Source organism: Rutidosis leptorrhynchoides, chromosome 9 (genome assembly GCF_046630445.1).
Source record: "Rutidosis leptorrhynchoides isolate AG116_Rl617_1_P2 chromosome 9, CSIRO_AGI_Rlap_v1, whole genome shotgun sequence".
Taxonomy (NCBI): Eukaryota; Viridiplantae; Streptophyta; class Magnoliopsida; order Asterales; family Asteraceae; genus Rutidosis; species Rutidosis leptorrhynchoides.
The window spans coordinates 166962084-166976628 of record NC_092341.1 but is presented as its reverse complement, the minus strand read 5'-3'; the positions used below and the strand labels follow the sequence as shown (position 1 = coordinate 166976628).

The 14545-nt window shown below is 33.2% G+C and overlaps 1 protein-coding gene across 1 annotated transcript; it reads left to right on the top strand.

Annotated features, from left to right (window-relative positions):
• The first annotated feature begins 2930 nt into the window (after window positions 1-2930).
• LOC139868454 (uncharacterized) lies at window positions 2931-5216 on the top strand. Its single transcript, XM_071856784.1, has 2 exons — window positions 2931-2976; window positions 4852-5216. Exons 1-2 carry the CDS (start codon window positions 2931-2933, stop codon window positions 5214-5216), a joined length of 411 nt encoding a protein of 136 aa, XP_071712885.1.
• Window positions 5217-14545: the final 9329 nt, after the last annotated feature.

Here is a 14545-nt window from a genome sequence, read left to right as displayed (position 1 = left end):
TATAATCATGCTTTGGTTAATCATACTAAATCTACTATCAGGTCTTAAATAAGTAGCAAATCTAGACATCTATTCTAGGATTAACCTGATCAACTAGTCTTGGAATTAGATATTCTTAGGTCATCACTAAATCTGAGTTTGGTTTAAATTCAAATGCAATTGTGAGCAAGGTAGGAAAGTTTCAAGCATGTGTTTTATTTAATATTGCTATTTCTTCAATTTATTAGTTTCTTATTTCTTTGTTAATCAAAGAAACTAAATCTTAAAATCAAAGTTTTATACTCTAAATCCACCAGTTCTCTTGAGACGAACCTTAACTTACTAAATACTAAATTACATCTGATCAAGTTTTATTGCTCGTTAGGGTGTTAAAAGTAAACTGTAAATTAAGATATAATAAAATTAAAAGTTAAATTAAAAGATAGGCAATATTGCACACACTTTTGACACATCATCTTTTTGGCGCCGCTGCCGAGGAACGCAGTGGAATCATAAGAGTATAAATTAAATTAAAACACCAAAGACAAGTGGTGACTGACTGTCCTCCCTTAGGGAAATGTTGTTGGGCTTCCGATTTAAAGGGTCCTGCCGGAACCTAGTCGTTGACGCTATTTATTGGTGAATAAACTAAACACTTAAAAGTAAAATAATGAATGATTAAAAAATTTCTATGGAGCATCACTCAAAAGCTTCAGAACAAATTCATGGAACTGCTATAATTCCACCAACTATTAAAACTAATTTCACTATCGAAAAACAAATATTAAACCTAATTAAAAAAGAATGCCAATTCAACGGAGCAATGGAGGAAGATGCTTACCAACATCTTCACAACTTTACTAGTATATGCACGCTATTTAAATATAATGAAATAGAAGACGAACAAATTTATCTCATCCTTTTTCCTTGGACACTTAAGGGAGAAGCTAAAGACTGGTTTAATCAAATTGCTGAAAGAAAAATAGCTACATGGGCTCAAATGGTTGAAAAATTCTTAAAACGATTCTTTCCACCATCAAAAATGATAAGGCTGCAGATTGAGATAACTCAATTTAAACAAGGCCCTCAAGAAACTTTATACGATACATGGACTAGATATGAAAAATTGATAAAGTCATGTCCTCTGGATTATATGATGTTCAAAGATTGATGCAATTGTATAAAAATATCACAATTTCTACTAGAAAAGAAATCGATACTGAAGGTGGTGGTTCATCTCTTTCTAAAACTCATGAGGAATTACAACAATTAATATCTGAGTTAGCCGTTCAATCACATGATTGGTATCAAGCGAATAATAATCAACAGAAAACTAAAATTGAAGTTAAAAGTGAAATATCTACATTACAAAATAAAATAGAAGTCCTAGAGGAAGAGTTAAAAGGTTTAAAAGAAAAATCTGTTTTAGAAACTGTCTCTCATATCTCGCAAAAAGAAACTATAAGTAAAGGATTAACAGAAATGATACAAGGGTATATTTATAACCAAACTAAATTAAATAATGTTATTCTATATAATATCTTCGAGCTAAATCATAATCATCAAAACTTGATACTTAAGCTAGAAAAAGATTTAGAAACTTTGTCTAAACAAATAGCTATTAGCGAAATTAGAACATTACCATCTAATACATTAGAAAATCCTAGGGGAAATCAAGAAATTCAAGCTATAACTACTAGGAGTGGTAAAACAACACAAGATCCTATTATGCCTAGTCAAGAGGAAAACCATGAATCACCTAAGGAAACTAGTAATGAAAAAAGTGTTAATGACACTCCCGCTAAAAACGCTACACCAACTAAAAATGATGAACCCTTAGAACCTGTTCCATATCCTCAACAACTTAGGAAAGAGAAAAAACAAAAATGTCTAGAGAACTTCGCTAATATGTTCAATCAGATAAACGTTAATATACCTTTAATAGATTTACTAAAAAAAACCCACATTATGGAAAATTCTTAAAAACTTTATTATCTAATAAAGGTAAAGACGCTGAAAAATCTCTAGGTTTATAATAAAATAATGTAAACCTATATTTCAAAAATATGACATACTCAAAAAATTAGGAGACTCAGGAAGTATTAATGTTCCATGCTTATTTAATAACTCTAGAATATATCAAGCATTAGCAGATACGGGCGCTAGTTTAAATTTAATGCCATATTCGTTATATAAAAAACTAGGTCTATGAGAATTAACTCCCACTAGAATGTCTATTTGTTTGGCCGACAGTTCTTTTAATTATCCGATAGGCATAGCTGAAAATATACCCGTAAAAATTGACAAATTCACTTTTCCCCCCTATTTCATTATTCTAGAAATGAAAAAATGATAAAATACCAATAATATTAGGTAGACCTTTTCTAAGAACTGCTGCTTTTCAATTTCAAATGCAAACTAATATATATAGCTTGGGAATAGGTGATTATAGACTTACTTTAAATAACCAACTTGAACTATATCTCACTTTTCCTACGATAAATTATGTGGAAACATGGGTTGAAGAAGAATTTGATGAATTTCTATTAATGGACATAAATGAATTTGTGTGTGAAATAAAAGAAGAAACCTTGATGAAGAATTTGAAGAATTAATGAAAGATGAACTAGTAGAGGAGGAATTAAGAATAAATTAATGAATTAAGAATAAAAAACTCTCTCGAAGCTCCACCAAAACTAGAATTAAAAGAATTACCCTCTCATTTAGAATACGTATTTCTAAAAGATAATTCCGAACTTCCCGTTATTATTTCTTCTGAATTATCTAAAGATAAAAAAGAACAGCTCTTAGATGTCTTAAAAAAACATAAAAAGGCCTTTGCTTGGAAAACCTCTGATATTCTAGGGACTGACCCCACCTTATGTACTCATAAAATTTTAGAAGCAAACTCAAAACCCGTAATTCAAAGACAAAGACACCTAAATCCTAATATGGCTGAAGTAGTAAAAAAGGAAGTGTTAAAACTTTTAGACGCAGGTATGATTTATCCTATATCCAATAGCCAATGGGTAAGCCCAGTCCAGTGTGTCCCTAAAAAGGGTGGAACCACTGTTGTCTTAAATGAAAATAATGAATTAATTCTTACTCGAACCGTTACTGGTTAGCGAGTTTGTATAGATTACCAAAAACTAAATGAAGCTACCCGAAAAGATCATGTTCCACTTCTGTTTATTGATCAAATGATTGAAAGATTAGCTGAAAAAGAATACTACTATTTCTTAGATGGTTTTTCTAGATATTTTCAAATTCCAATTGACCCTAAGGATCATGAGAAAACTACTTTTAGTTGTCCTTTTGGTACATTCGCTTACCGAAGAATGTCGTTTGCGCTATGTAATGCCCATGGCACTTTCCAAAGATGTATGACAGCCATCTTTCACCACATGGTGAAAGACATTATGGAAGTCTATATGGATGATTTTTCCGTCTTTGGAACATCCTTTGACTCTTGTCTATCTAATCTTGATAAAATGCTCTCTCGTTGTTAAAAGACAAATCTTGTTCTTAATTGGGAAAAATGTCATTTCATGGTAAAAGAAGGCATTGTCCTTGGTCATAAAATTTCTAATAAAGGGATTGAAGTTGATAAAGAAAAAATCAATATTATTTCCAACCTTCCTGAACCCACTAATGTTAAATCAATTAGAAGTTTCCTAGGACATGATGGATTTTATAGATGTTTCATTCAAGAATTCGCCAAATGCTCGACCATTAACTAAACTCTTAGAAAAAGATGCCCCTTTTGAATTTAATGAAGATTGAAAAAAGCTTTCTCTATGTTAAAAGAAAAACTCACTAATGCACCTATTATTTATCACCCGATTGGTCTAAACCCTTCGAACTCATGTGTGACGCTAGTGATTATGCAGTAGGAGATGTCTTAGGACAATGAAAAGATAAAGATTTTCATCCAATCTACTATGCTAGTAAAACAATAGAAGGGGCTCAATTAAATTATACAACCATTGAAAAAGAACTGTTAGTCATAGTCTTCGCACTTGATAAATTTCGACCATATTTAATTATGAATAAAGCAACAGTTTACACTGATCACTCTACTCTTAAATATTTATTTAATAAACCCGACTCTAAAGCTCGACTCTTGCGATGGGTTCTACTGTTACAAGAATTTGACATGCAAATTATTGATAAGAAATGAGCTGAGAATCTTGCAGCATATCTTCTTTCACGTTTAGAAAATCTTAATCTAGATAACTTAGATGAAATTCATGATACATTCCCTAACGAATGTCTAATGATGATCTCAGATGAGTTATATCCTTGGTTTGCTGATGTTGTAAACTATTTAGCTGTTAAAGAACTAAGAAAAGATTTAACTTATCAACAAATAAAAAAATTCTTCTCCGATTTAAAACATTACTTCTAGGAAAATCCTTACTTATTTAAATTAGGTCCCGACCAAATTATTATTTGTTGCATTCATGGTAAAGAAGCAAGTGAAATCCTATTACAGCGCCATAGTAGTGCACTAGAAGGACACTTTGGCCCTAACTACAATGCTCACAAACTTTTAGACGCATGAATTTATTGGCCTACCATATTCCAAGATGCACATGAATTACTCCAATATTGTGATTCATGTCAAAGAGGAGAAAACCTCTCTAAACATGATGAAATGCCCCGTCAGAATATTTAAGTATGCAAAATATTTGATGTGTGGGGTATTGATTTCATGGGACCATTTCCCTCTTCCGAGAGAAATAAATATATTCTTGTAGCAGTTGACTACGTTTCTAAATGGCCTGAATCAAAAGCTCTTCCTTCTAATGATTCACGAGTAGTGGTTGATTTTCTAAAGAAACTTTTTTTATCGATTTAGTTTTCCTAAAGCTTTAATTAGTGAACGTGGAGCCCATTTCACTAATCTACTACTCGAGAAAGTTCAAAAAAGATATGGAGTTAACCACCATTTCTCTACAACTTACCATCCTCAAAAAAGTGGTAAAGTTGAAAATACTAATAAAGGATTAAAAAGGATTCTCGAACGTACTGTTGAGAATAATCAGAAACTCTGGTCTCAAAATTTAGATGACGTATTATGGGCTTTCCGAACTGCATATATGACACCTATAAGGACTACTCCCTTTAGGTTGGTTTATGGAAAAGCTTGTCATCCACCTGTTAAAATTGAACACTGTGCATATTGGACTTTAAAGCAATGTAACTTAAATCCTAAAGAAGCGGGAGAGAACTGACTTCTCCAATTAAATCAACTTGATGAACTTAGACTTTTTGCTTATGAAAATTCAATAACTTACAAAGAGAAAACAAAAAGATGGCACGATGCTCGTATTAAAAACATTAAAAGTTTTCAACCAGGAGATAAAGTTCAAATTTTTCAATCAAGATACAAATTTTCTCCTGGGATGTTAAGATCTAGATGGATGGTCCCTTTTATAGTTAAACAATCTTTTCCCACCGGATATGTTGAGTAATATAATAAGAAAGGAGACACATTTAAAATAAATGGCCATCGTTTAAAAATTTACTTTAAGAAATATGCGTTATCAGAAGGGGAAGTAATTTCCCTTACTACCATTCAAGCTTGAAAAATATGAATAAATTAATGTAGAGTTTGTAAATTAGCTGTAACTTCTGATAAAATTCGAAAAATTTAAAAATTTAACCATTCTAAAAGGAAGCCGCCTGCTTAGGCTCACGAAGCCGCCGGCCTAGTATGGGCAGAAAAAGCTGCAACCATGTCAATCATAAATGCTTTTTAACCTTAAAACTGTCGGCTTGGCTATTGAAGCCGTCGGCTTACACTACAGCCGGGTTTTTAATCCCTAATCCGCCTCACTTTTCCATTTTCACACCTACAACCTCCAAAAATGCTCTCAAAATCCAAAAATTGTTGTTTTCTTCATCCACCTTCAAAACATCCACGGCTGGAAGAGTAAGTTTCAATTTAATTCTGCATTGTTAAAATCTTTTTATTTATGCAAAACTGCTGTAACTTCATTTACCATGCCATGAAGCCGCCGGCATAGGATTAAAGCCGCCGGCTTCATCTCTTCTAATTTAAATTAATAATTTCTGATAGTTTGCTTGTCTATGAATTATTAAGAATTACTTAGAATCGCCGTTATTATAATTATTGTTAGGATTGTAATGAGAAAACCTAAAAATCTGAACATGCTTAACAGGTATATAAAGTCGTCGGCTTTGTATTTAAGCCATCGGTTTCATCTTAACTAAATACGTATCGAAAATTGCTGTTTAAACAGGTTGGAGAAAAATTGAAATTTTTTTGCAGGTTATGAAGCTGCCGGCATGGGTTGTTGAAGCCGCCGACTTCGTAACAAAAAAAAATCGAATTTTTAATCATTATTACTAATATTTGTTCGAATTGTGTTAAAACAGAGAGTAAGGAACAGGGAAGAGCCAGAGCCAATTGAGATTCGCATTGACTGAGCGTCATTGCAAGAGTGGTTAAGGTTTCCACAGAACGATCCTAGGTTTCAAACCACGGCTCTTAGACTTAAGAGAATGATGCGTCAGGAGATGTTGGCACCTTATACGATTGATTGATCAGCTTTAAACTTTGATGGGCTGACTCTTGCTTATAAAGAAATGATGCAAACTAATTACTTGGTTCCTTTGGCTGATGGAGGGGGAATGAATGTGGTTTTGGAAGAGTGGTTTATTCTGTTTAATTTTCGTATGTCGATCTATCCTAATCTCACGTATGAGTTATTGGCGACTGCTGCTTGTTCCCGTCACGCTCAGAGTGTAACAGATACTTCATTCTTTAGGATTCTACTGGGTGGACGTGAGCAGTCAATGAGTATGGTTAATATTGCTGAGGCTTTAGGGATTTATGGGGAGTTTGTTCGGACTGTTTGGTTTGGAGATTTTCTTGCTGGTACTGCTAGACATGGCTATCCGGGCCCTAATCAGGATGCTTTTGATTATAATGCTGCATGGAGTCAGTTTGGTATTCCTAATCTTGATTTTCTTAGTAGGTCATGCAATCATGGTCAACATATCAAACCTAAGTCAAACAACATGTTACGGTTCATAGTTTAGCAATTTGCACATTCGCAATTTATCGTACGTTCTTAAAATACACGCATCATAGAAAGAAACAAATATAATGTTTACCAAAAAGTCTAACGCGACCCTCATACGATGTCTAAAAGTCGGATATCAGAGAAGGTCTAGTTACGGTTTACCAAATTAGTTTCTGCACGCGCATCAGTTTTGAAACATTTCTCATAAAATATTGAAAATAGATTTTGAAGAACGGTGTGACGCCCCGTACAAAATCAACGTGTACAAATCATCAACAACAGGTCCATTACAAGGTACAATACTACATACTGCTTTAAAACAAGTTTTGCATTCATGAAAAGGTGATGTCTTTACCAACGTCAAACGTTTTACAAAGATAACATGCTTCTACGAATAGAAAGCATTAAAATAAGTAAGTGACACAAAGGTTATTACAAAACCATTGTTCAAATGTAACATAAGTTGTGAATGCAAAGTAAAAGTTCTATGCTTGAGACATCTCTAAACAATGCAGCGGAAATCTAACACAGCGAGTCTGTAACAGCAAGTCTATAACACCAAGACTATAATAGCAAGTCTAACAGCGGTAGCAACAACATCTAAGCACCTAAGAAATACATGCTTAAAAAGTCAATACGAATGTTGGTGAGCTATAGTTTGTTTGTATTCAGTAATGTAATGTAGACGACGAGATTTCAGTGTGATTTAACAGCGTTTCAAATCAGTATTATAAAGTATATGCTTATCCGTGGGCACCTGGTAACTAACTTAACAAGTAATATCACCCCCGAAAAGTAAACCTGGCAAATGCGTAAGTTTATGAAGTATTAAAAAGCCGTTGAATGCTAGCGCGACTAGCCCGAGTGGGGATGTCAAACCCTATGGATCCATATCTAAGATTCTAGTCTACCGGTTCATAAACCAATAGTTAAACATTACCGAGCTAAGGGGAATCTTTGTGCCGTTATGTCACCCACACATATATAAAGTTTAAGTACTCGTGTCTAGTATGTAAAACATAAAAAGCGCATGTATTCTCAGTCCCAAAAATAGTTAAAGTAAAAAGGGAAGCTATAACTCACAGTGAATGTGCGGTAAAGTTGATATGAAAAGTATGCAAGTAGTAAGTCAGTCCAAAAGGTCCTCAACCTAAGTCAAAGGTTACTAGGTCAGTATATTGTCCCCAAAAGTTTAAAAGTGAATAAGTTAAGACTTAAGTATCATCATCTTCATCATCATCATCATCATCATCATCATTCGTAAAAGATAATGTTTTCAACAAGAATAGAGATCGAAACAAAGGCTAACTTCGGACAGCTGCTACGACCTCTATACAAAGCTAAAAGACGCGTGGTCAGTGGCAAAGCCTCCGTATGTGAGTCCTTGTACCGCTATCCAATTTTCAGATCCTAACTCGATGTCGTTTGACCGTGGCGACAGTTCAAGCGTGAGTAAGTCAGAATTTTCAGCACGTCGTTACAAAGGCGTAGTGATTTTCGGAAGGCTATAAATCCTAAACCGTATATCGGATTTAGGCGAGTCTTGAACAAAAAATCATCTACTCAAACTGAACTATCTAAAACTCAATTTTACAGAAGTTCCAGGAGTCTGATCAGACCGCGAAAAATAGCAAACAAGTGCTCTGGTGGGTTTCTTGGTGCTTGATGCTCATCATGGTTCTCATCCTTGATGCGTGTAAGCTTCAAGTGTACTACTCTTTGATGTTTTAGCATCACTTTGACCAAATTTCAACCATAAACACACAACTAAGAGTAAAAGCTAACATTTTACAAGTTTTGAATATCAAGGTTGTCTCTTTATTGCATAAACATAATAAAGCTTCAACCTTTGTCCTTTTAATACAAGTTTATGCATCTTCATTATATGAGATGATGAAGACTTGATTTTTATCACCATAAAAATCATAAAAAGATTCCAAGTGAGTGAGATCTACAATAATAACTTAGATCTTCAAGTATTAAGAAACCCTAAGCGAGAAAGCTTGGATTTTTACAAGATTAATGAGACCATAAGCTAGAAAGCTAAGATCTAGTCAAAGTAATGAGACCATAAGCTAAACAGCTTAGATCTTAAACAAAATAATAAAACCCTAAGCTATAAAGCTTGGATCTTTAATGTTCTTAAAGATCCTTAAAGCAAAAGGCTAGATCTTCAAGTTTCATGAAGATCGTAAACACAAGTTTTGATCTTTTTAACAAAACAAAGGGATCATAAGCTAGAAAACTTAGATCCAACAAAGTAATGAAGATTCAAAGCTAGAAATCTTGAATCTTTCATGTTCTTGAAGGATTCAAATCAAAGTTTGAAACTTCAATATATAACAAGATCATGAAGCTAAAAAGCTTGATCTTATGATGATGATGATGATGATGATGATGATGATGATGATGATGTCGTGTATAAGAAGAAGAGAAGAAGAAGAAGAAAATTTAAAACTTACAATTTTTAGTGTGAGAAAGACTAGACAGAAAATTAGAGAGCAAGTGTGTGTAAAATAAGAATGAGATCAAGTGTGAAATGAGTGAATGAGGCTTGATATTTATAGTGGTGGAGGTGGTGCTTGGTGTATCAAAACCGTAGGGACATGGGGGGGACAAGGGGACAACTTTTTACTTTTTGTATGGTGGTGGTCTAAAGGTGGTGGTCTAAAGGTGGTGCTTACTGTTGGGATCCCATGCAACATGTGTGATATTAGTTAACAAAAATGCTAGTATGTTGGCTCATATTAATGAGTTTTTGTCCTAGTTCTTAATGGGTCATAATCCATTTAAAATTGGGCTAACTTAATAGTCCAATAACTAAAGTAGGGTGGGCTTAAGTCTAATAAGGTAGAAAGTCCAACAAGACTAACTAGTGTGCCGATAAGCAAAGTAATTGTCATCAGAAAATAACAATTAGTATTACGTACTCATAATATTCCAATTATGACAAAAGTTAAACGTGTACAAAGTACGTAGCTCGCTTTAAATGTCAAATGACACTAACGGTCGTAAAAGCATTCGAGGATCAAGTTAAGTGATTAAGCACTTAATAGCACGTTGTTAGGTATCAACGAATGTAATTAATCATGAAATAAGATCCCAGAGCATAAACTAGCTCAGTACGCACATATACGCAGATTCGTGAAAGTACAGAGCACAAAAATATAAGTCGAAAAAGTCAGGTCGTTACATTACCTACCTGTTAAAGAAAATTTCGTCCCGAAATTTTGAGGAGTGTGTACCGAATTTGAAGAAGAAGGAGCGTATCAAAGTTCCGAGAGACTTGTGGGCTCAGAAGTGAACTATTTACCTTGAAAGGTACTTGGGCGTATAAAGTAAGAAAAGGTATATGCCATTAATTAAGTCTCTTGACCTTAAGATCAACAAATTGATTTCGTTTCTTGTTAACATGAATATGTCATCTGAATATATACTCATAAAAGGAAAGATGATGTTTTTAGCCTTACAGGCGTCTTCAGTAAGCGGGATGCATGAAATGCATCATGAATGTTACCAAACTCGTCTAGAACATTGAGCGCTTATGTCGCAGTACAAAACTGACAGGTAGAATGGAAAACATGGTGATCACAACCATGCGATTTGATGCCTGGATAGTGTTAGCCACGGATTTTACTAACCCTTTAATTTCGAAAGGAGACCATAGGCATAAAGAACCCGTTATTTAAGAAACGTTTCATTTGAATAAATGAACTGAAATCAGACTTACATGCAATGCAAGCCATAATTATTTATAGTGTCTTCAGGTAGGTCTGAATGAACAATGTAAGATATCACCCAGTTTAACATACTGCAGGTGAACATATCCTGGGATGGAATGAAAGCACAGTTCCGTAATGTAACTGTATGCTTTTAGTTACATGCTGAAGTTATGATGTTTTCGACTAGAACATCATATAGTTGCAACCACATCAGTGTTATAGATGTTTGAACGAGAGTGAACTCTTTGTACAACTAGTGAGTTGATCTGAATTTATCTTTAAACTTAAGGGGATGCACGGATGAGAAGATACGTGAACCCTTGGTCATAAAGAATGGTTTACTCCAAGTGAAAAGGATCTCAAAAATGATTTCTTGTACCCCAACATACTGAATCATAGAGATGATGTTTACGAGAGTGTTGCGATTTGCTGTGAAATATTTAGAGTATGAACCCACCTAGTGCCTTTCCTATAATAGGGTGACCACTGAGTGTACCTCAGAAAACTGATTTATCGGCCCGCATTTTTGCCATGTGATGTGCGAGCGGAGGTGTACGAAATAATATTATATTTTTTTACAAAATACGATACAATTTTACACAACTTATTTATTTATTTATATAATGGATATACGTAAACCTTGCTACAACACTTATAGGCAGTGTACCTAATCGTAGAGTAGTGTAGTTTTTAGTAAGTCCGGTTCGTTCCACAGGGAGCTGGCTAAGTTTAACGCTATATTTTAAAAACTATATTTGTATAAAATATATATAATTATATATAGTAATATTATTATAAAAGGGGGTTTTTACCGTTTAATGACAGGTTTGTCGATTTTAAATAAAGCGTAAAGATAAATGACGATAATATAAATGACAGAATTTAAATTGCGATAAAGTAAATTGCAGTAATTAAAATGACAGTAAATAATGGTACGATGAAATATGAAATAAAAGTATTATGCTTATTTAAACTTCTGTAATCATGATGTTTGACGTTTTGATTTTAATTAATTGTTACCCGGGTTAATTGTCCTTTGTCCTGGTTTATTTGATACCTATCTGGTTTTTGTCCATAATAGTCCATCGGTCATAATTATAAAATGCTCATCAAATTAACCTTATTTCGGAAGTCAAATATTCCAAATAATTAGGGATTCAAACTGTAACAAGGTTTTAATACTTTGTTAATAATTACACCAGGTTATCGACTGCGTGTAATCCAAGCTTTTAATACTTTGTTAACAATTACACCAATTATCCTTGTATGTAATCCACCCCTGTTTTGATGAGATATGAATATTAATTTACCCACTTGATCAGAATGAATAATCAATTACCCAACCCGAATAATTAATTAAATGATCGTAAAAGATGTCGTTTAAACGTCACTAAATAGAACATACATAATCATTTTAATAATTATTAGATTAACTAATTTAAAGATAGGTTCGACAGATTCTAATGAGTTGTCATTCGATTAGACAATAACCCCTATCTATTAATAGTCAATAGTCCAATGTCCACAAGTGTCGGTCTTTTGTCCAAACCTTAATTATGGTACAAAATCTAATAACCCCGTCATTATATTTAGTCTAACATCGTGATTACTTTGGCTCAAATAAGCATAATAATAACTTAGTTATGTGACATGAATTTAAAAAGGAAGAACATAGCTTACAGTGGTGATTAATCGCGTAGCGTTACACGGACATAATTTCGACTTTAAAACCCGTAAAACATTCCTTACAGTAACCCAATTATTTTTAAACTTAATTTAAAATTAAAATTATAATTAAAAATATAATTATGATTACATAGGAAGAAGAAGAAAAAGGTATATATTACTCGTCAATTCGCTGGCCTTTTATAGATGTGAGCTGATTTTGGGATCCATGCGATCGCATGGATTCCTTTTGTTATTTCCATGCGATCGAATGGACAGGCTGGCCAGTATACATCACTTTGTTTTCTAGTTTTGCGACGTTTTATTATATAATATAATATATATATAATTTTAAGAATTATTTATATATTATATTATATTCATGTGCATAGTTGACTTGTCATTTTTGCTCCGTTGTGTCGCGCGTTGATAGTTGGTTTATTTCCCGGTTCTGAATTTTCGAACGTCCTTTCGTACGCTGAGATATTTTGTATTTTGCATTCTGCGGCTCGTACTCTGGTAATTTTTAGACGTTTCTCATCAATATTTCGAACCACTTGGATTGTACTTTGTACTTTTTGGCTTTTTGGTCATTTGCGTCTTCAAATCGTCGTTTTCTTCTTTTGTCTTCACACTTATTTATTTAAACGAATATTACATAAAAATAGAACAATTGCAACTAAAAGCTTTACATATTGGAAGGATATTGTGCCTAAATATATGTTCATTTGGAGCACTATCACCATGTTTAACCTTAAGAGGAACATTTTATAAGCGCAAAGACTTCCTAACAAATTTCATAAAACTGCCATCCAAAGTGGCCCAAGAGTTTTTTACAAAAATCTTAATGGCAAGCTTCATCCCTAACGGAGGGCGAGAAGAAGTGTGGTCCATACATGGTGTAGTTTAATACGAAAACCTTTAATGAAATCAACCAAGGAAGTTTTGAAAATTTTTAAACGTTTGATGTGACAACATAAGCGGAATGAAGTTCTTAGTAGATTTAGAAGTATGTACAACGTGTACCATTTTGCACAAAACTATTTGGCTTAAGTTAAACAACTCAATAAAGGAGCGATTTTTAAATAATTTGAAGGTATAACTTAGCATGTACTAACCAAAATAAGTAAAGGTAAATTTATTATTTAATTATATACATTCATATATGATTTTATAAATCGCATAAGTGACAGAAAAATTTTATTACTTTCATTTGTCCATAAATCTCGTGAGGACCGCACAAATAAACAACGTGTAAAATTTTTGATAAACATAGTTTTTCGTATTTCAGAGGTTACGAGTTGAAAAAGATCGAGTGAAAAATCTTTGAATTATTGGGTGACGTGTCATAGGTAATGAAAACTAATGAATTAAATGTAGTTTTGATAATTAACAGGACATAAGTCTTTGGGCCAAAAATGTTCACATGCGAAGCCGTTGCTAAAAATGAGGTATGAAGGATAGAGCATGAGGACGAGAAGTTAATTGCTTCTTGACTTTGCAAAATGCCAAACAGGTTATGACTAATATTAAAGTCGGAATACTGATGGTGTTAATGTCACTAAATGAGAATCTCTTGGAATAAATCAGGACTTAGAGATATGTAAGAAAAAGCATCATTCCAACAGGTGTGGCAAATAAGATCCTTGGGGTAACAAAATAATTTTGAATGGTTTAAGTGTTAGTGGATGCCCGAAGGCTCTGCGTGACGTGGTACCAAGTGCCTTTATCACACACACGAATCTCTCGGTTTCGACGGTTGTGAAGTCTTCATGATGACTGGGATACGAATAACACAAAAAATTTTATATAACAAGCAACGAAAATTTTATAGAAATCGTTTAAGGTGACAATGTAAGAAAAGAAATGAAGTTCTTAGTAAACATGTACTATTCTAAGTAAAATACCTTTTGAATAAAAGAATTAATTTGTAAAAGTGAAAGTAAAATTTCATATGTACTAGTCAAAAATAAGTAATTATTTACTATATTATATATAACATATACGATTTATAAAATTTGTACGAATGGCAATAAAATAAATTTATTTTTATAAAACTTCGAGAGGATTGCACAGTAAAATAGTGTGTGAAAAATTTTGGCAAACAAAATTTTCATATTTCGG